Below are 24,097 nucleotides of genomic sequence, written 5' to 3' on the forward strand. Positions count from 1 at the left end.
GAACTGTGAATGGCTATCTTCCGGGAGAAACTTTCTCCTCCCAGCCAGCAGTGGTGTGCGGTGCACGCTAAAATTTCACCTCAAAGTGCCACTTGGAAGGCATGGAAAACTTTTTAATTGTCTCGTAAGACGCTGACTAGGTACGACTGAGTTGTGCAAATGACTTCACCATCCGCTCCCTGCCAGCGGTTGAAACAACACACTGCGAACTGCTCATTCTTCTTCGCCAACTGGTGGTGAGTTGCCGGCGGCACCAGCCACGTTGGACACGGGAGGATTTGCAGTACAGTGTTGGTAGCTTTGAAGTTACAATGCCGCTTCTCAACAGGATCATCAGAGGAATGCTAATTTCGAACTGACAAGATGTCGCCCAGCTTGCACGTTCGTCTCCAGGGGGCGGCGAGGGTACAGGTACTGAACTAATCGCGAGCTCAGTGCGTTCTTTCTTTTTCCTCCGAAGTCCAGTTCGAAATTAGGTTTGCGAAAGTTTGCTCCGGCTTCATTAAATTGGCTGTGCGGCTTGGATTATAATCATTACAGTCAGAATGTGCGGATTCAGCATGATGACTTTGGGGATCTGGGGTGTACCATCATCAGTACCATCGCTGACGTGCTACCATTACTGACCGAACAGGGCCATGCAGATGAAGTGACGACAGCACGACAACAGTTGTCCCCGGATGGGACTTCTTGCACTTATCATAGTGGTAACGGACTGGAGCCACCCGGAGTATTTGATGTATTTGAGCACAGGGTAATGGATCCACACTGTTGAATTGTATCAAAACAACTTTGAAAAAGAAAAAAAAACAAATTACATATCATTCACCTAGCAGTATTTTTAGTTAGTGTGGAGATTATTTTATAGAAAAAATATACCGATTTGTACTTCCATTTGGTCTATAAAAGTAATATGGAAATATTTATCTTTAAAACATTTTTCTTTACATTTATGTGTATTTTAACATCTCCATTTGTCGAGGGTACCAATATATCAAATTTTTCTTTCAGTATGGAAAATTATTTTTTTATGAAACTCTTTTCATAATACACCTTTAAGTTTATAATCACATTAGTTTCCTGAAGAGCATTGCACTTTTTTCATGAGTGTTGCTGTTCATCATATTTTTTACCCGAAAGCAACACAAGAAGTGTTTTCAGTGAATCAAAGCCGGTAGCATCCAATGGATGCCAACCGCTAGGGATCGCAAAAGTTATGATAGGAAAAGTGAACCATCGCTTTCGCATATCAGCCCGGAGAACCTGTTTATGCGTTTCTAGCGCTAGCTGACCACTCCAGCTGGTCCTACAATGCGAGAGATATGCAGTTTCTGAGTTGCTTATCCTCGTATGAAGTCTCCGGCGATAACACCACACACGGTCCGAACAAATCGCCATGAATCTCAGTAAGGAATGTGATTTATTTCCGGCTCGCAAAACTCATATGCAAACATCAATTTCATGGGAATACTCCGTATGGTGGAACGAGCATCATCGCAGTCTCAGATTCAGTTGTTTGCTCCAAACTCACACAAGGCTCTCCGTGGACTGGATTTGGATGAATTTATGGCGTATTTACATTGGAGCAAAAGCAACGCACTGTTCCATGGATTTATATTCCATTGGAACCTTGGCGAATTCACTTCAAATGGAATGGGTTTTACATATGGATTAAATTAAGAGAGAAAATATGCGAGTGATGACGAAAATGACGTCGCAAAATGGATTATCAAGCGTTCAAAATGATGACTGGAACCTATACTATTGAACAAAACATTTAATGTTCTTCGGATATCGAACACATTTTTCAAACTCACTTTCTCTTTGTTTCAGAATTGACTTTGACGATCCGTCGACGACCAAGCCTTCGAGCTTGGCCAAGTCGGCTGTTCTGCAGGCCCTGGAGGATGAGGAGCGCCAACAGAGCCGGGCGGGCAAAGGTAAGATGGCCCCATTAACCGATCAAACTTGAATATATTGTATTTAAAATCTGTTACGAAATCAAGAAAAAAATCAATTGTTGCTAATCTATAGAACCAATCAACAATCGCGTCACTAAAGTCATGAACCTAAGCCTGTTTGTCAGTTCACATGTTGGTAATTCAACGATACACATTGAACTTTTCCCAAGATAGGTACATAATGCAAACGCACATATAATCGTGATCGACATCCCACAAACAAATGGTAAGAGCCAATGTTGTTATATACGGGAGGGACCTTTTGGAGCATCCTGACGCATTCAGCAACATCAAACGGATGAACTGAAAACGGGAATTCGATTGCTTTTGTGAGCTCATTCGGCGCCATCAATCACCATAATCTTGTATTGCATAGTAATGAAAAGCAATCGATTTTAAATGGTGGTTCATCAATCTTAAGCATTCAGTTGATAATCTCGTCGATAAGTGGATCTCAATGACATCATTAAGTAACAAAACGTTTCCAGCATCAAATAAACTGTTCCACGGAAAATAAATTTATTTGTAAGCTCAAATTGTTTTAACTAAATATAGGAATTTTGTTTACCGAGATCTATGGGTAATAAGCTGTCAAAAAATGTTCTTATCGAACATTATTTCATGATTCATTTGCACAAAAGACTGCAGTGTGATTTTTCAGTATTTCAATACCAAATTTTCAAACAGACATTCAAACGTCGATTTGACGAATCAACACATAGCAGAAGCTTTCACCCACGTATCGATGGTGTTGGTTTGCGTGGGAGTGCTATCAGATTAATTAAATTGACGAAAAAAATGTTTTAGCGCTAAACTAATTCAAAATCCGTTTGTTGCAAATCAGTAAACATCATTACTCGGGTACTTATTCAAAAGGACGTATGTGATTTTGTAAACAAAGATTCAAACGTCGATTTGTCCAATCTGATAGTATTTACACGCAAACCATCACCACGAACAGGTAGGGGAAGCCTTCGGCTACCTGTTGGTGGTGTTGGTTTGCGTGGGAGTGGCATCAGATTGGACAAATCAACGTTTGAATCTTTGTTTACAAAAACACATACGTCCTTTTGAATAAGTACCCGAGATTACTTTTTTTTGTTGAATTTGTATGTTTAACGATGGTCACTGAGGTGGGAATTAATGCTTCTGAGATAGTCTTATATTAATTCTTGTCACGCGACGTGACAATCGCGACGCGATTCTATCGCTTGGCGGATGCAATTCTGTCGCCGTTGGTATGGACGCGTAAATGGAACATTACCAGCAGCATCGATGAAATCGCTTAGCTGTGGGAGGGGTAAAGGCTCCCTCCTTATCCAGCGCTTCACATTCCGGCGTTCCAGTGATCATCGAAAGAACCAGGTTGACCTCCATCGTTAACAATATTAATAAGCTTGAATTTTATTTTATTTTATTCTTTCGAATATTGTCTGATTTTCTCAAAATTGCACGCGGCGTACCCTTCAGGAAAGGTACTGCTGCGCTTCCTGCACCCCGTTTACTTGATTTTCATGGGTGAATAGCATTGCGGTGTTTTATTTGGCGCGGTCGTACCTTTCGACAGTCATTCGCCGCGTGAGTTTTGTGCAAGTACCCATTTAATAACATTACAAAAGCCGCACAGTGTATCACATCCAGAAAATCCGAAAATATCTTTTTCTAATTGTTTCTGGGCGGCTAATTCAACTTGCCATTTTTCGAATTTAAACTTCTCGAATTCCTTCAACTACTAAAATTCTCGATCAATTGAAGATTGTTATTTTTAAAGCTTGTGAATTAATGTAATTGAAATCGAATGAATGTCATGAATATAGAAAAAAAAAAATTCACTTTTCTGAATACTAGTAGGAAAACTGTTATTATATGTCTAACAAGCATGAGATTTACGTGAAGTTGAGGTTGAGCATTAGAGTGATTCAAATTTTGACTTTTTTTGCTTCCCGATGATTAATCTATTGCATTTGCCATTTAAATAAATCTCATAAACTTTTAACTAATTTTGATGTTACTTGAGTGGAAAAAGGGTCATTAAGCCGAAAGGGTCATTTAGCCGAAAGGGTCATTGGCCGAAAGAGTCATTTGGCCAAAAGAGTCATTTGGCCGAAAGGGTCATTTGGCCGAAAGGGTCGTTTGACCGACATGGTCATTTGGACGAATAGGTCATATGAAAAGTGAGAAATTAGGAGTAAGAAGAGAGTCGTCTCACTTCTCACTCCTCATTTCTCACTTCTCACCGGGAAAGTGAGTAGTGCGAAGTGGGTAGTGAGACGTCTCACTACTCATTTCGCGCTTCACACTTTTTACAGTGAGAAGAGAAAAATGAAGAGTGAGAAGTGATACGTCTCTCTTCTCATTCCTAATTTCTCACTTTTCGAATAACTTATTCGGCTAAATGACCATTTCAGCCAATTGCCCTTTCGGCCAAATGACCCTTTCGGCCAAATGACCTTTTCGGCCAAACGCCCTTTCGGCCAAACGACCCTTTCAGCCAAATGTCCCTTTCCAAATGACTTTCGGCCAGATGGGTTTCGGTCTAATGGTTTGTTTGGCCTAGTGGCATTCGGCCGAATGGGCTTCGGCCAAACGACCCTTCCCCATTGAAGTGGACACGCGCAGTTTGAAGTTTGTATGGTAATTAAGAAAATACTGAATCGTGGGACATTCAATTTAAACGCAAAGGAATAACATCAATATCAATAATGAGCATTTTTGTTTTCTTCATAACTTTGCTTCCAAACGACAAAACGCTTCGCAACAGCAAGTTCCTTCCACCTTAGTAAGTAATCTATATAGTCAATGTGTTGATTACATATGAATAGTTCATGGGCCATCTCACGGAACGGTGTTTCACATAAGAGCCGATTTCCATGCAAACTTCAAATGATTAAAATTTAGGAACATTATTAAAATGGCAAATGCAATCACTCATCGGGAAGCAAAAAGTCCAAATTTGAATCACCCTAATGAGCATTGTAGCACATAAACATTTCGCAATTTCTAGTTGCGGCCGATCGAAGAAGTTGGGACCCTTACGGTGTCATGCGGAGAAAGTACTCCAAACATACCATAGACACTTCGGGAGGGGTGTCGCCCCGACTGCCTGGAGACTCGCTGGGTGGCCTTGGGATCGGTCCGTATTCCATATTGGCCTGGGCCTCGACGAGGGCTGGAGATTCATCTGATACTGTCATGCGACCTTCATGACAGTGTCGCTTGGGAACCGTGTCCCGTTCACTAACGGCAGGAGGAGCCTCACGAGCCCTCGTGGTTTCTGGCGAGTGCGATTCGATCCCTCCTTTACCCGACGCAGGGACTGGCTTCGAGGGGCAGACTGGATCGGCTTGGACTTTCGTATGGGTTTCACCGGTAATTCAGCCGGACTTGAGGGAGGTTAGATGCACTAGAGTGAGCTTCCACAGATAACAACTAGAGACCGAAAACACACGCATATATGTATATATATATATATATATATATATATATTGGCTTGGCAAAGGGAATTGTGTAAGATGCAACAGATATTTGATCTTGACTCAATTCGGTAAGTGATGCGATCTATTGGATATATGGGATATATTAACACCCATTTCAAATATTCTACTTACATTCCTTCCTATATTCCACGCTATGTCCAAAGGCTATCAAAAGAAAAGGCAGTAGGTTAATACATGCGCAGACTATTCAAGAAGGGCATTTTTATAATTTAATTTTCGGATTGGATTCAAGTCACAATTAATAGTTGACAATTTTACTTTCGATCCGACTGTGGAATCTTCTTCAGGGCTCGATGGTAATCAATTTGAAAATTATCGCTACATTCCTAAGGGGGTTGTCTTATTTTGTTTCATATGAAATTTAGGAGCTTATGAATTCGAAAATTTAGGAATTCAGGAATTTAGGACTTTGGAAATTTAGGAATATGTGAATTTAGGATTTTATGAATTTATGAGTCAAGGAATTTAGGAATTTATGAATTTATGAATTAAGGAATTTAGGTGTTTAGGAACATAAGAATTTAGAAATTTATTAATTTAGGAACATAAGAATTTAAAAATTAAGGAACATAGAAATTTAAGTATTTAGTTAATTCGGAATTTAGGAACTCAAGAGTTTATGAATTTATGAATTCATGAATTTATGAATTTATGAATTTATGAATTTATGCATTTATGCATTTATGAATTCATGAATTTATGAATTTATGAATTTATGAATTTATGAATTTATGAATTTATGAATTAATGAATTTATGAATTTATGAATTCATGAATTTATGAATTTATGAAATTATGAATTTATGAATTTATGAATTTATGAATTTATGAATTTATGAATCCGGTATTGTAAGATCTCTCTAAATCCAGGCATATGAGATGTCATAAGATCTCCAAATTGTCCTGGAGTTTGAATCAAATGGTCTACCGAACCTACTGAGGCTTGCATGATGTCCTCAGCCGTGGTATTATCCCAATCACGCCCTCCGAGTATTTGTCTTTCACTTGCGTCTCAAGTCCAGGTATAAGAGATATTTTAAGATCTCCAAATGGTCCTGGAGTTTGAATTAAACGGTCTACCGAATCAACCAAGATGTCCTCAGCCGCGGTTCTATCAAAATCATGCGCTCCTAATATTTATCTTTCAATTGCGTCTCAAGTCCAAGTATATGAGACTTCATAAGATCTCCAAATTTTCCTGGAGTTTAAATCAAATAGTTTATCGAATCAACCAAAGCCACCATGATGTTAAGTTAAATCTATATGCACCTGAAAGACCTCTTCGTCAACGTTTATTTTTGCTTCTAGAACCACAGACTAGCAACTATGCACCACACGAACCAATTCGATTCATCAGTCGCCGCTTCAACGAATTCTTCGATATGTTTGACTTTAATTCATCAGTTGACGTGTTTCGTCATCGGTTACTAGACTTTTTCCGTACCGCTGACCGTAACCAATTAGTTTAACTAATATTCATTTAGACATTCATTGTCAGTTGAATTATTTTAATAAATAAACAAATAAACAAATGTCCTAAGCCGTGGTATCAACTCAATTATGTTCTCCAAGTATTTGTCTTTCACTTGCGTCTCTAAACAAAACTTATGAGGTGTTGTAAGTTCTCGAAATTGTCCTGGATTTTCAATCAAATGGTCTAATAGATCACCCATATCGTCCGCTTAAAAACCGACTCCAGTGTGTTATAATATTTATGCATGATGATATTTACTATTCAAAACTTGCTAAAAGTTTCGGTTTCGGTGAATCAGTTAATCTCGTAAGTGCACCACAAGCTTCTTTTTCCATAGCACTACATTCCAACTGGAACTTGACCTGCTTTTCAACTTAGTAATCTATTAGCATTTCATTAGTTATTGATTGAAAGCTTTCTATGCCCGTCTTTGTATTAGTATGTATCTTGTGTAGCAAAGTCAATGGATATACACTATGCCCTGGGTGTCGAGAATGTTTACCACCCGAAAACATCCTAGATAGGATCAAGAATCGATCTCGCCATCTCCTAATTCTGGGCCTTTGTTTGCAAGTCTAACTGGATACTTCAAGCTAGCATAGAGATCAAATTAATGCAACTTACAAGGCTTTTAGTTGGTACAGTTCTTTCCTGCTAACTTGCACGCGCGTATTCTCTCGAAAGCGGGGGGCGTTTGACGGCAGCTTTTCGCTATTGATGACAGTAGAGGAGCTCGGAATCTACTTCGCTGTTGCAGTGGGTGCGTTCTGGGAAACTTTTTTCTGCTCGTTCTTGTCGATTCCTAGGTGTCTGCCGGAGTAAACGCAAAGTCCAACGAAACTCACGTGAAGGAATACTAATTTTTATCAATCAAGAATCGATCGATTGATGTCAAACTGTTTTGTCGTGTCTACTCTGACTTCCTCCAAAGAATGACCACCAAACGCCGTTGACAGCCCAGCTTTCACGATAAACTGACTTAATGGCGGGTGCTCAGTCTGTGCTCCAGTTTACGTCGGTAATGGCTGTAGCCATAATTATTGGAAATATCATTTGATAGGTGTGAAAAGTAGGCGAATTATCATTGGCGATAATTTTTCTAATTTTGTAATTGATTGATTATAAACACAAAATTATCCAAAACATTATCGTTTTAATGTAAACCTAACTAATACCAATTTAATGTCAACAATTCAATTGAATGTTTGGTATTGTGTTTTGGTGTTATGTATGAAAATAAGTTCAAAAGCAGCATTTACCAATGATTCGAATAGAGATATAATTATTGAACGAGTTTTTATCGCTTGAAAGTGTTGTTCATCTTCGATTATTTGAAAATTTTATTTTTACCTTCCCTTTCAAATGTTGGTTTGAAAATGATATACATCAACAGGGTTCGTAATGTTCACACAATTTCAGGAGCATAGAATAAACTACGAAAGCAGATTCACCCTGGGCTTGAAAAACGCTTGCTTTGGTATAATCGCACAGAAAGTCGAAAACCTGTACATTACATACAGCTACGTAGTTCAACGTCACCTTTGCGTACAACCCATTTGGGCTGCACCTTTGAGTTTTTTGGAGATAATCAACTTACTGATAAATCCCCTGATATTTTTTCCACTTCACGATTTAATTCTTCATAAAGGTTGTAGCAAAAGTTCTCCTGAAAAACTTTGTCGAATACACCAAGTTTGTAATTCCGTTACATTTGGAGATTTTTTACGTTTTATGCTGACAACCCCTTAAAAATGGGGTTTTCATCAAATCATTTTCATTTTTTTCTCTGCATTTTTTGCATGTTCTAGAAAATTTTGGATAATATCAAAATACGCCGTTGGCTGGCAATTGTGACTTAAAAACTTATAACAGTTTTATTGGATTTTTTAGTCATATTTAATTTAACTGCTACTTGACACCGGGCAAATTGTAGCAGTCAATCTCATACGCATAACAAAGTACAAGTAATTTACTTGAACTGTAGAGTTGTAAGCGAATGTAAGTAATGTTTCATCAAAAACCATTTCCTACTTTGCAAAGTAGAAACCAATCATCCACCACAGGGAGTTAATGAACCAATGCACCAAACGCCTCCATATGATTGTTATACATCTTACTTACTTATGGATCCTGTACACCTCCGGTGGTGCAAAGGGCCGACTTGAAAGATCTCCATCCTGAGCGTTGCCCGGCTATCGCTTTAACCTGTTGCCAGGTTAGATTTCGGTCGACTTCTTTTATTTCTTTATTGAGGCTTCGCCGCCATGAGCCTCTGGGTCTGCCTCTGCTGCGATGTCCCGCTGGGTTCCAGTCTAATGCTTGTTTACAGATTTCGTTTCCGCCCCTACGTAGAGTGTGGCCGACCCAGCCCCACTTGCGATCCTGAATTTCTGTTGCTATCGGCCTCTGGTGACAACGACGATGGAGCTCGTTGTTTGAGATCCAGTTGTGAGGCCACCAGGCCCGAATTATATACCGCAGGCATCTGTTAATGAACATCTGCAGCCGTTGAGTGTTCTCCACTGATACACACCATGTTTCGCTAGCGTATAACAGCACAGATTTCACGTTAGAGTTGAAAATTCGTATTTTGGTGCGTTCACTTATCTGCCTGTTTTTCCAGATATTTCTTAAACTCGCAAAGGCAGCCCTGGCTTTCTTGTTCCGTGGGCCTATGTCGATCTTGGTGCCGCCGTCTGACGCCATTTGGCTACCAAGATATTTGAAGCTTTCAACATTCTCCACTGGTTGCTCGGCTACTGTGAAACTGGAAGGAGTCACCGTGTTTACATCCAACGATTTGGTTTTAAACCGTCTAAGACGAATTAAGTACTGTCCATTTAATTCCACTAGTTAATTTTCGTTATCTTTGCAGATACGTATTTCGACCACAACTGTGTGGTCGTCTTCAGTGTCTTGTACTCGACTCGACTTGTAGTCGAGTCGAGTACAAGACACTGAAGACGACCACACAGTTGTGGTCGAAATACGTATCTGCAAAGATAACGAAAATTAACTAGTGGAATTAAATGGACAGTACTTAATTCGTCTTAGACGGTTTAATACATTCCACTAAAAGAGCTTAATATATTTTTCTGATTTGGTTTTGTTGACGTTGATGACTAAACCTGCCGAAGAGAAGCCCTCGGCAAGGTCGTTGAGCTTACTCTGCATATTAGAGCGCCGTTGCGCGAGGAGTGCAACATCATCAGCCAATTCGAAGTCATTTAGGTGCTCCATGGTTATAGGCTGCCATAACAGCCCGCGGTTTGGTTCACGGTCAATCGCATCTACCAGAATCTCATCGATTACGATGAGGAACAGTAACGGTGATAGAATACATCCTTGCCTCACACCAGCTACGACCCGGATAGGGTTGGACAAGACCCCATTGTGCAGCACTCTACACGTGAAGGCCTCGTACTGTGCCTCGATGAGGCCGATGATTTTCTTAAGAACTCCCTTGCGTCTCAGGGCACCCCACATATTCTCGTAATTGAGACGGTCGAAAGCTTTTTCGTAGTCAATGAATACCAAGTAAAGGGACTCTCGGAATTCGTTGAGCTGCTCCAGAATGATGCGGAGCGTGACAATATGGTCCACACATGATCTTCCGGCACGGAATTCGGCTTGCTGCCGCCGGAGAGTCGCATCGATCTTCTCCTGAATCCGGGCTAGGATAATTTTGCACAGAACTATGCAACATAATGCCTCGCCGGGAAAGTTGCGGTGTCCCAGATATTACGAAATAAACGATGCAGTAGTTGAGCGGATGTCATGGGGTCAGCTTCGAGCATCTCGGCTGATATGCGGTCGACCCCTGGGGCTTTATTCGATTTCATGCTTTGGATGGCTGTTTGAATATCTAGCAGTGATGGAGCTTCGGTATTGACGCGTGTTATACGTCGGATCCTAGGCAGATCATGCCGAGGTGGTGATGGCCTGGCTGGCACTTGAAAAAGTTGTTCGAAGTGCTCGAACCAGCGTTTCAGCTGGTCAGTTGGGTCAGTCAATAACTAATCATCCGCGTCTTTCACAGGTATCGTTGCATTCATCTTCGTCCCGCTTAAACGTCGTGAGATATCGTAAAGGAGGCGAATGTCCCCGGTTGCGGCGGCTCTCTCTCCTTCGTCGGTCAGAGAGTCTGCCCACGCTCGCTTGTCCCGTCGACATGAGCGTTTTACTTCCTTCTCAAGAGCCGCGTATCGTTGACGGGCTAACACTTTGGCTCCTCTGGTTTCCATCGCTCTATCGCGGCTTTGGCTTCTCTTCGCTCCTCTATCTTCCTCCAGGTCTCATCGGTGATCCATTCTTTTCTCTGGGTGCACAGTTCGCCTAGATTGTTCTCGCTGGTAGCGATGAAGGCATTCTTGATGGCGGTCCATTGGTCTTCCACGCTGCCACTTTCCGGAATATCTGCAGCACGCGTCTCCAGTTCTTAAACGAAGGACCGTTTCACCGTGGCCTCTTCCAGGCGGCGTGTGTTGAATCGTCGTCCAACTCTTTCCTCCTGCCGATGAATCCGCGCAATGCGCAGGCGTATTTCGCCGATGAGGAGGTGATGATCAGACGCGATATCGGCACTACGTTTATTCCGTACATCAAGAAGGCTCCGTTTCCATTTTCGGCTGATGCAGATGTGGTCGATTTGATTTTTTGTAAAGCCGTCACGGGAGACCCACGTGACCTTGTGAACCGGTCGATGAGGGAAGAGCGATCCCCCGATCACCATGTCGTTATTTCCACAAAATTCTGCGAACAGCTCTCCGTTTTCGCTCATTTCTCCATACCATGGCATCCTATAATGTGCTCATGGTACGAGTTGTCGGATCCGATCTTCGCATTGAAGTCGCCCAAACAGATCTTGATATCACCCTTCGGAATTCTATCTACGACGGCATTGAGTTGACTGTAGAAGTTCTCTTTGTCTTGCAGATCGGCAGCATCGGTTGGCGCATAACATTGGATTATAGTAAGGTTTCAGACCCGTGTTCTAAGTCTGGCAACGATTATCCTTTCACTTATAGGTTCCCACTTCATAAGCGCAGAGTGTGCCTGAGCGCTTAGTAGGAAGCCAACTCCGCGATGCCGGGGAGCGTGTTCACCTCGTAAACCAGAGTAGAGCAGAACTTGTCCCGACGGCGTTCTGTGTTCTCCAAAGTTTGGCCAACGGACTTCACACAGTCCCAGGATCTCAAGCTTCATGCGGCGTGCCTCATTGGCAAGTTGTGCCAATTTACCCTGCTCTACTAGGGTTAAAACGTGTTCCTATTCGTGTCTGTTGTTTCGCGCTAAGAGTCGTCGCCGTAAAATCAGTCCGTATTCTTTCATTATCGGATTCTCGAACAAATTGATGTTTCGGTAACAGTAGGTTGTTGGCCCAAGGTTCCCTATCCACCGGGATGGGGCTGCCATCTTAGGTATAGCTTCCGGGGAATAGCATTGCATACTCAGCCGCTGGATGCCAGAACAGACGCTGTTGGAGCCGCACCACCTTGGTGAACAGACGCTCGGTCAGTCGGGTCAAATTTGTTTGAAGTCCCACCCAACACCAGGACTAGGCTAGTGCGCTTTGAGCAACACACGGTCGCTTTGATAGGGCCTGCTTGGGGACACATGCAGCTTTTTATAGAAGTTCAACAGAGCCCACTGTCGAACCCCACCACATCCTAAGCAGACCCCACAGGACGCACCCTCTCACTCTAGCTGATGTCAGAAGGACAACAGTGCCCAGGCTGCACTACCAGCTAAGTACGCAACCCTTAGCTGGCGGTCAATTGTCATCGGAAGACCCGTGGAAGCGTGAGTATTGGAACTTGTGAGGACCAGAGCTATGTTAGGCGCCCCTTCCCGGATGTCAACTCACCATTTCGCAGCCCTATTGTTATACATCGAACATGTTAAAAACTTGTTGGCATGAAATGCAATAAATCTCCAAAAGTAATGAAATTACGAACTTGGTGTCTTTCAAGTGGTGTTTTTCAAGAGAACTTTTGCTACAACTCTCGCGAAGACATATACCTTTCATGTTGTAAAGTGGAAAAAAATAATTCGAAGACGCCATTACGCTAATACGCTAATTACGCTAAAAAGGTACTAATAAATAAATGCGCTAAAAACATGATCTTAGCCACTTTGCAGTCAAATGACTGATTGTCGAAAAAATTAATTATTGAAGCCGAATTGATATTTGTGCCATTTGAGGAAAGATTACTCCATAAATTGATACACGGCAAATTTTCAAACTGACATGATATGCGCTAAAAGTCAATCGCATGAATGCGTTTGCTGCTGTCAATTGATCGGGTTGTTCAATCGACATCTCGATATTAAATTGATATCCACGTAGGTTAAGTTCACATTCGGGTCAAAAAGTTTACTTAACATTGCATTGAGATCTCACGGCACTGACTGGTGCTAACACCAACAGCCATTTAGAAGTGATGGAGACGCATGGCCATTTCATGCATATATAAGCAAAACACTTGAAATAAAAAAAAAAATCTGGCTCAAAAACGGCTTAATGAAAGCCTCTAAATTTTGTATATGTCATGTAAAAAAAGTTTGAATTTTCATTCATTCATTTCATACATTTTATTTAAAAATGCCTCTATTATTCGGGAAACAAATCACAATGGAATATTAGCTTCAGGAATTCAACTACACATGTAAAATAACACACCAAACAACTTAACCTTCGTCTTTATCATAAATAAAGATTTTTTTAATAACAGAGTTTAATAAGACTATAAGAAATGCACGTGCGTTCAACAATAGGCGAAGAAATTAGCCGTTCAACATTTGGCGAACTACCATAATAGGTATACGGGAAAACAATTATTTAGCAGAATCAATATCTTGTCTTTTGTAAATATGAAACCGATTGGTTAAAGTTTGTTGAAATTTTTTGCCTTACGTATATTTATTTGCGTGCGTAGAACATATTCAACCTCTCCAACTCATCGCTGCCGTATTATTACCCTATTATATGACAAAACCATAATGGGATAGACGTAAAATCAAATTGCATTGTGTGTCGTTCCTCTTCATAGAATTCCCAAAAAACAACGACAAACCATTCGATGGAATCCAATTCATTCCAAACCAATTTGGCGACGTCGAACTGGATCCGCAATAAAATGCAGACAATCATAATATTTTGAAATTTATTTGAATGCGAATAAATACCTACGTTCCGCACGATGAAGGCACTGTCGGTGGGTCGCGCCGGGGCGGGGAACAAAACCCGGCGCGCTATCGATCCGATGACGAGAAAATGTCATTGCAGTGGCGTCACCATTGCGTCGAACGTGAATGGCTGTCGTCGTCGTTATTGCTGCTTAGTGTCTCATTGAGTGAAGAGTCGAGTGACCGGACCATGATTGGGATGATCACAGCTTAGTGCAAACTTTGCCAGATTCCTGTGAAGGCACCGAGTAGGGACGAATCAACTGTTTCCGGGATGTGGTGAATGTGGCTGAGGGAGGCCGGTCAGGTGTGGAGAGTGATAACCGCTTGACGAGCCTAGTGCTATGGGATGAGGAATTATTTTTAAGAACCTCGCACTGATCGTTTGTTTGATAGCTGGCGATAGGTAATTGATGGGCATTTGATAGCACTAATTGGCCCGGGTTGCTTGCGGCTAAATGAGGCGATAAACGGACGTTTGCGTGACGCTGTTTTCTATTGGAAATAATTGATCCGGGGTTGGTAGTGCGTGAAACAGATTTTTAATGGGTACTATTCAGGTGAGCAAATTGAGCGCGTAAAATCTGTTCTGGGCTTTTATTTTATGCCTATTAATTGCGGATTATAAATTAATAGGAAATCTCGGGTACTTGGAAATAGTTGGCAAACTGAGTATTCTTTGCATTACGTTATTCTCGAATCTGCTACCAGGTGATGTCAATGTTGATATTGTTTCGCAGTGACACTGGTAGTACGAACAATCCATCGGATGTTTTTTCTTGACTGTTTTTGGCAAAGACGCTGCTAATTAACGGCAAATGAGCCTTCCAAATAAATAATTGTTTAAAAAAATAGTGTTGGTATAATTTACTACGCATAATTGAACTCACCACAAAAATCGTTAAAATTTGATCAAATTTTTTATGCAAATCCACAGACTGTTTTCGACCATCTCCGAGTGGCACCGAAACGTGCACTAGAAGCATTCAATAAATTATTTAACTGTCATGTAAGCACGCATTAATTAATCACACTTTGATGATAATTTTCATTCTAATTAATTGGTATTATCACCTACAGTGCCACGGTAGTCCATGACACGTGCCACTTTCGGTTGATCCAATCAAACTCAACTGCGAAACAAAGGGAAAAAATCCTCCTTCTCTAATTATTTTTCCGTTCATGCAATTTATTTCATTGCGTTGGCATCTGCGAACCTGCTTGGTTGGCAGTTTTTTTTTACAAATTCCCCATCGTCCCAATCAATGGTCGCAACCGAAAAGGGTTCGAAATTTAATCGATTTGCCCATGGCTTTGTCGCTTTTGGACCAATGAGGATGACGCCGACAAAGATGACTCAAAAAGTCTTCAAAACAAGCACTGGACGTTTTGTAATCGATTTACTTGAATAGATCGATTTTTACATATTGGTTTGAAGGGGTGTTGAAAAGTTTGTCGGGAAAACATACCGCTTCCGTATCTAGTTGCAATTGAATGTAGTCAAATTAATAAAATGTATGCTTTATACGATAAGTGTACTACTAATAACAAATGTTTGGTTTAAGTATATCTGAATTTCAAAATTTTGTTCGTTTCTTAAATTTTCAAGGTTTTTATCGTTAAGGCAGTGAATCATTTCGATTTAATCGATCTACCGTTCCCAATGCTATTCTCGAAATTATAATCAATCACTCTTCGATGCGTTGCCGGTTGGTCGCCACACAGAGGCTAACTGAATGAAGCCACCCAAGGCGCACCGGCCGACCCTCATCAATATCAGAAACAATAGAGGGCTATTCGTCAACATTGACTGCCTGGCAGCGGCTGATTGTGGAAATAAAATGGGCCGAAATAATAGATGAACTGTTGTCGTTGGTAGCCCGGACTGAACCCTCGTCAAATCTTCCGGAATATATTGGGCGTGTAGTTGGATGCGATTCACAACTGTTCGCCAGCTGCTGCTGTTTGGGACAAGTTTCCCAACAAGGGTTCCGATTGTGGTTTGCGGTTACGCACCGCCATCGACTGTCAAAACAGTAAAATTAGAGATTGTCCTGTTTTTATTCGCCAGCTCAGCGAATTTTAATTTTGCGAGCAGATAAATTAGGGAAAGAAGTTAAACAGCTCTTGCAGAAAAAAAATCAAGGAAAAAAACTTCATGATATTTCTCTCATATCAAAAACGAGTATCATAATAACAGATTCTTATGCAACAATAAAAATGTTTCATCATTCTCAAGTCACAGCAAGTACCGACGCTGAATGACGGACAAAACCCTGGGCTCCCGAGATAAGACAAGTTTTGACATTTGAAGCAAATGAGTGCAGCCGCTGAAAGTTCCAAAGTTTTCAGGAGGAATAAATTAATATGGCCCATAATCTGCAGCGCGCTGCGTCATATCAGTTCATCGCAACTGATCCTGGGCAATTTAAACTTTTTTTTTTGCTCGTTGCAGCCTTTGTCATCAGCAACCACCAACCAAGTCCTGGGGTGGGATTTCCATGCGACGTATACGTAATCAGATTGTTTGTGTCTTCTTTTCCGCCCCACACTCGCCCGACGATGATCAAGAAGACGAGCAACCGGCTGATTAACGAGTGGATAATCGCAGCACTGAAGATGAATTTGAATTATACTTTTTCTCGTTCAAGTTTTTTTTTTTCGTTCTGACAATCACTCTCTTTGAGTGGCATATTTTTTTAAGGATGATTCTTCGAGAGGATGATATAACGTCGGATAACGAGTTCTGTTGTAGTTGTTAAATCGAGTTAGATTTTTTCAATATCCTTCAACCGTTTGCTTTTATAACAAGTAAATGAAAATGCTGAGGATTGATAATGGCTTGCTTTGAAGACAATGACAAGCAATAAGGACATAATTTGAAGCTATAGAGTGGAATGAGTAGTCATTCAGTTTGATTCCAAATTTTCGACCACTATTCTAGTTTGAATCTTGAGAAAAACAGAACAAACTCGCTGTTTCCCCCAGCAGTGCTCCATTCGTGTTTTACAAATTTTCAATTAGGCCGATACAAATATTTAAAAACAATTATGTCTCCCCCTCCCCTCTCGGATTTTTTGCTCAAAAATAATATTTTGAGGGGGCAAAACAATCGGATAATTTTGAGGATTTTCAAAACATTCTTTAACAAATTCGAGAAGCTTTTTGATTTTTTCATTTTAATATTTATTTTTCATTATCAACCTGGACCCTTCGAAGACCAGTAGGACATAATTTAAATTAAATATTTGCAACAGCCTTAAATGAAATTATTATGTTGCTGCCAAGGAAGACACCGTAATTGCAAAGTGGATTAATCCGTAGATAAAATGATGCATTCATACACCAATATAATTGAAAAATACAAGCATACCTTGATAGTACACTGTGCCAGCAAAGTACTCTTTAATGGGTAAAAAAATGCCCATTATGAAGTTAAATAGTTCAACTCATTAAAAGAGTAAACAGCGTTTACTCATTAATGAGTAAAAGGCCTATACGTCAAATTCAGGAGTACTTTTTACTCATTACAGAAACAAATATTTTCGGGAAAATGGGTATTTTTCACTCTTAATCGATAAAAAATGTTTTTAATTAAATTAGGGATATTTATCGAAAAAGTGAAGGAATTACGAGGCATGTGTGAAATAATTCTTTATTCAATTATCATACAATAGATACACATCAAGCGAATTTTGCGAGTTAATATATGAAGAGAAATGACTGCAACTTGTGTTTTGCTCGCCCCTCTCGCCCCTCTCTCGAACGGATGCCGGGAAACAAGTGAACAAAGCAGGGACATAATAGATACGGCGGCTGCTTCTGAAACCGTTCCCGAAATTGACGTATGTGTTCCCGATCGTCAGGAACAAGGACAGGAACACTTACAGAGTACATGCTATGTAAATACGATATCCTCGCTGGAATGTTTTGGGGCCTACGGCAAAATGGGTTATTTATTGGAGGTGGTTTAGATTGTGAGGAGCATCGTAATTACCTTCGCAAAGTCTGACTTCTTTTTGATGCCGGATGAGTCCAACTGGCTGAAGTACAGCTGCTGTATCCCTCGCAGTGCTGTGCACCATCACCATCAACACCTTTTAACATCCTGATATAGACACGCTTATTCTTCTGCATTCCACACTCTCCTCAACCATCATAGTAGCACAAAGCTGTTTATTGTGACATGCCTATTGAAATGATCGGATTTGCTTCTTCCATCATTCTCCAAAATATAAAAGAGTGGCACGATACCGAACCATCATTTCACTTGCCTTCGGAAAGATACTCATCACCATCAATTTGCAGTTGTATTGGCATTGGGCCGTGCACACATATAAAGCTAATCGTGTGAAAATGAATGCAAAGCATAGAACACAATATCTTGTGCAGCGGGGATACACATTTTCGCATGTTCTTCATCAGCCCGAGCATCGTTCCATTTGGTTGTCTTGGACGCTCTTTGTGCAATGATGGTTGGCCATATAGAAAGAGTATCATTTTAAATTTTCTATGAATGTACAAAGAGCATCCTGACATTGCACAGCCCTGATCCCTCGTATCCCTTCATGATGAACAGCATCAATTATTCGTCGAAGTCTCGGATTCTGATGGTATTTTTTTCTGGAATGATAGGTGAGATCAACATGGAAACGTTCTGAGCTTTTAGCATGGAACTTACTATTTTCATGAAGGCTTCTCCAGCTCCTGGTTCTCGTTGATTGCCATTTTCAATAATCAGCCCTACCATTCACGGCGGGGAACTGCACGTGTGGAAGTATATTTTGTTATTTTAGAATACATTTCAAACAACAAATTTGGTGTAATGCTATACGATCAACAACTCGTTTGTTTGAAAAGTATATTTTGTTTTTCACTCATTAAAGAGTATCAGCGAGGAACTTGAAAATGGGCATAAAATATTTATTATATAAAATACATAATTACCCATTATTTTGACAGTTCCATATATCGCCAAAAAAGGGGTGATTTTTACTCTTTAAAGAGTATTGTCGGGTTTACAGTGTACGTACACCTGCATTATTTTAGTGTACGTACTATCGAAGCAAAAATACATTCTAAACTATATTTTTTGTTTTGCTTTTTTGTTTATTTAGAAGTAGAAGAATGTTTATAAAACCACCTAGCAGCCAAAATGTTGATAAAAGGCTCTGTACTCTAAGCATATTTGTATTTGATATAGCACACAACGGACCAACAGGACCCGGGTTTTTCCTCCAGATCGCATATACCACAGTGCCTACATGTAGCATTGGGCAAAATCATCGTCTTTGTAAATGTGAAGCTGTAAAAAATTTACAAAATATTATATTTTAATGCTTCGGAACATCCATAAATTACGCGACATTTTTGAAAGTAACATTTATAGGAGTAATGTTTTAAAGATGACATCGTACATAATTATGCATGTTACTACAAAACGCGACGATTGGGGATGTTTCATAAATCACTACATTATCGTAACGTATTTTATGGATTTCCCCTATAGATTTTTTGAATCGTAGTTATATAGTTATATGGGGTCTCCAGTAGCCTTGCGAGCCAGTGGCGTAGCCATGGGAAGGTTTTGGACATAAAACCCCCCCAGAGAAAAATTTTTTAGAAGAAATTTTTTTTCGAACCTTCTCGAACTAAAAAAATGTTCAGAAAAGCCAACTTTCTGGCTATGCCACTGTTGCGAGCAAAGGCGTAGGATTGCCAATTCGAAGATGGCGAGTTCGATTCTCGGTCCGGTCTAGGATGTTTTTGGGTTGGAAACATTCCCGATACCCTGGGCAGAATGTACCCATTGTACTTGCCACACAAGATACATACTCATGCAATGGCGAACAAAGAAAAGCTTTCAATTAATAACTGAGAAAATGCTTAGAATACTGAGTTGAAAATCAGGCCAAGCCGAGGCCGTATGTCCACTTCAAATATTTTGATAGGAAATTCATATACCGATCAACTTAACTCGACGACTTGATGTAATGTCTGTCGATAAAGTTTGGTGATCTAATCACATCTGCAACTAGCGTGGAGCTGATCTCTGACCAAAAAGTGCGACGTGGAAAAACATGTTTGGCAATATGGCCACTATGGGGTATAGTTTGGGGTAAACATAAAGATACTTTTGACGTAGGACTACGTCTGTGTTTTCTATATTGGGGTACACTTTAAAATTGCGAATATCGGGGACCGTCACGAAAATATGATAGACTTTGAACTTTAATATCTAAGCCGTTTCTCGATGGATTTTCAATTTTTTTGGACCATTCGATCAAGGATGAGTCAACGCTTCTTTGTATTTATTTGAAAATACTGGTTTTTACTATTTATTATCGATAATTGATTAACAGTTCAGAAACAGGTCAACCAACCAATCACGTACATGCATCACTAACACAGACATCAAAAATCAATCACTTGCGGGTTTGGATCTAATCCTCAGTTTGAACAAGGTTCCACGCAGAGCAGACGCATCAAAGCGATCGCAGCGGAGCGGACACAGATCACGGAGGCGCTTATAACATTTTCAAAAGAAATCCATCGCATTGGTGGTGGTGCTCGATGTGTTGCTGCATTCAACCTCAACGAACCAGCATTTCATATGAAGAAAGGGTTGACCATAAAAATAGCATTGTGGCGATCCCGCACCGCCAGTGCCGATGCTGGAAATTTATTACAAATTGTGGTGTCAGTTAGTTGTAAAATTGGGAAAAGAAAAATTGGTTCTTCTCAGGACCAACATTTTATGAAAAGAAAGAGTTAATTGCGAAAATGGACTGTTTCGGTGGCATCGGGTTTGGCGTGGTAGCTTGGTTGCTGTTAGTGATACCGTCCAATAAAAATCACTACATCATCTCCCTCCGGCGCGCTATAAAATTCGCTATTTACGATTGAGTTTTGCACTTTGATGAAAGTTTATTTCGGATAGTCGGATCAACCTTCTTTTGTATAAAATGGTGGCTTTTGTATAAAATCAATGAAGACGCCACCTCAGTGGAAACTTTCTACAGCAACGTCGCTCGGACAGACACATGCCAAGAGATAATGCTTGGTAATATGAAAAAACTTCGCCTTGAGTCAAATTTCTGCTGTTATTTCTCGCAACAATACGTATCTAAGATAAATAACATCTCATAACCAAATTCAGAATCTCGCGAGAAAATTACATAGGATTCTTAGAATTTGTCATCCTCCGAACGGCCCGTTGTCTGCGGAATCCCGATCAAAATGGCTCGCGCGCGCCGAAAAACAGCTTTCTTATATCTAATGAAGTAATTCCATTAGTCCCGCCCCTTCATTAATCGTTATGAGTGCACATTATATCTACACCCATATCAGCTCACAAAGGGCCGGAGCTAACGAGCTTAATTTATTAAATACAAGGAAGCTGCTGTTCGGCGCGCGCGAGCCATTTTGATCGGGATTCTAAAGAGAGCCGTTCGACATTCGATGCAGCGGAGTGGACACAGCAGCACGAAGGAGTGCGTGGCAATGCTGAAAATTATTTCTACTTTTGGAGGCTTAGCGAAAAATCATCAAGTGGCGGTCGGACAGTTGCAACGCAAGGTGTCGACAAGCGATTGGATGCAGTTAGTTATAGGACAGAAGGCGTATTGAGAAAAGAAAATTGGTTCTTCTCAGGACCAACATTTTATGGAAAGAAAGAGTTAATTGCGAAAATAGACTGTTTCGGTGGCATCGGATTTGGCGTGGTAGCTTGGTTGCTGTTAGTGATTCCATCCAATCAAATTTACTGCATCGTCTCCCTCCGACGCGCTATAAAATTCGCTATTTACGATTGAGTTTTGTTATTTGAAGAAAGTTTATTTCGGATAGTCGGACCAAACCTTCTTTCGTATAAAATCAATGAAGACGCCACCTCAGTGGAAACTTTCTACAGCAATCACCCATCGGTGAACATCGCTTGGACAGACAGATGCCAAGAGATAGTGTTTGATAATGATGAAATGATGAAGTAATTCCATTAGCCCCGCCCCTTCATTATTCGTTATGAGTGCACATTTTATTTACACCCATACAGATCACAAAGGGGTGTGGCTAACTGAATTAATTTATCAAATACAAGAAAGCTGCTATTCGGCGCGCGCGAGCCATTTTGATCGGGATTCCACAAAGAGCGGTTCGACATTCGATGCAGCGGAGCGGACACAGCAGCACGAAGGTGGTCGGCGGCCGAACAATTTCAACGCATCAAGGTGCTGTCAAGCGTTTGGATGCAGTTAGTTATTGGAAAGACGCATTGGGAAAAGAAAATTAGTTCTTCTCAGGACCAGCATTTTATGTAAAGTAAGAGTTAATTTCAAAAATGGATTGTTTCGGCAGCATCGGGTTTGCGTGGTAGCTTGGTTGCTGTTAGTGATTCCGCCCGTTCAAATTAATTGCATCATCTCCCTCCGCCGCGCTTTCAAATTTGCTAGTAACGATTGAGTTTTGCACTTTAAAGAAAGTTCATATCGGATTGTCGTATCAACCTTCTTTTGTATGCATAAAGACCTTTTTGGAGGACACCATCGTCAAAAATGGCCGAAATAAAGGAGAAATAAGCAGAATCAGAAGTGGCGTGAAACCAAACGCAAATATATTTATATGCAGCGTTTGGTTTTCGCCCGCGATGTAAGCGTTCGTGGCAAAGTAAGGATTCTGATGTCCCCGACTGAAAGCCAGTAGAGTGGCTTCAGCGGCCAAAGAGTCATGTTAATTCCACGGATAGAGACTCAAAGTCCATCCAACTATTCGACTTCTTGATTCAGTTGGCCTCCGAGCAGTTTGCTCAATGTTAATAAAACGACACAAATTATTATGGCAAATACTATCAATTTCGAATAGCTACGTAGTCCTACGTCACCTTTGCGTACAACCCGATTGGGCTGCACCTTTGAGTTTTTCTGAAAATGTAGAAATCGATCTTCAGTAAACTAAAGAATAGCTTCTAGAACGGCTCCTTGGTATAAGAGTCTGAAATTATTTCATAACTTTATTTGAAATTTGGTCATTCAAAAAAAAATTTTCTCTGGAAATTCTTTATGAACTTAATTTGAAAAAAAAACTTCTTATTTTAGAATTTCTCCTTGTTTCAGATACTCTTCTAGGAGTCCCTCTGAGAATTTTTCCAGGAAATTCATCGGAAAATATATCGAGAATTTATTCAAAAAGTCCTCCTGAGACTCAAACCAGGAACTACATCGCGATTTATTTCGGGAATTACTTAAGGAAAAAAATTTCTTACGAAACTCTTCATGAAATAGGAACTTTTCAGAGTAATTTTTAGAGGAATTTTCTGAAAAAAAATTTGAGAAATTTCTGTGGGAATTTCGAAAGCAGCTCCCGGAAAAATCTTGAAGAAATTTTTGGGGGGACATATAAAGGGATTTGTGGAGGAATTCCTTGAGGAGTTCTTGAAATAATTTCCGGGGAAATTCTGGACGGATGTTTTGGGAGAATCCATGCAGGAATTACTGGAAGAAAAAGTGGGAGAGTTTCTAGAAGTGCCAAGGTTATTGATTTAAGACATTGCTGCGAATTGCTGGAAGTTATTTTCGGGAAATCCTGAAGGGCTTTTTAGATGATTTTTCGTAGAAATTTAAGGCGAATACCCACAAAAACCTTGATAATTCCAGCAGAATCTTTCGGGAGAATTCTATAAATAAATTCCAGAGGAATTTAAAGGGGAATTCTTGGAGGTACTCCGAAAGAACTTTGTCAAAATTTTAGGAAGAATATCTAGAGAAATATGCAGATGAATTTACAGACGAATTTCTCAAGAAATTTCCGGGAGAATTCCCGAAAAAAAATCCTTGAACAATTTTCCGGGAGAACTCTTGACTCACGAAGGCTTCCACTTTAGCTACTTAACTTAGTTTAGCTTTGACTGGTTACACATATCTATGGTTGCTACTCCGTGATTGACCAGAATCAGAAAAATTGCACAAATAATCAACTGAATG

At 40.4% G+C, this 24,097-nt stretch overlaps 1 protein-coding gene across 6 annotated transcripts in view; it reads left to right on the forward strand.

The window, feature by feature from the left end:
- The window catches only part of LOC134217767 (uncharacterized), a 566,229-nt gene that overhangs the window by 238,273 nt on the left and 303,859 nt on the right, over nt 1-24,097 (forward strand). For all 6 annotated transcript variants that reach the window (XR_009981158.1, XM_062696573.1, XM_062696572.1 and 3 more), the window contains one exon: nt 1,834-1,940. Coding sequence is in view for 5 of the 6 variants with exons in the window: in XM_062696573.1 (XP_062552557.1) it covers nt 1,834-1,940 (107 nt within the window). In the remaining variant the exon portion in view is untranslated. The remainder of the gene's footprint in view (nt 1-1,833; nt 1,941-24,097) is intronic.

Source organism: Armigeres subalbatus, chromosome 2 (genome assembly GCF_024139115.2).
Source record: "Armigeres subalbatus isolate Guangzhou_Male chromosome 2, GZ_Asu_2, whole genome shotgun sequence".
In the NCBI taxonomy this organism is placed as follows: Eukaryota; Metazoa; Arthropoda; class Insecta; order Diptera; family Culicidae; genus Armigeres; species Armigeres subalbatus.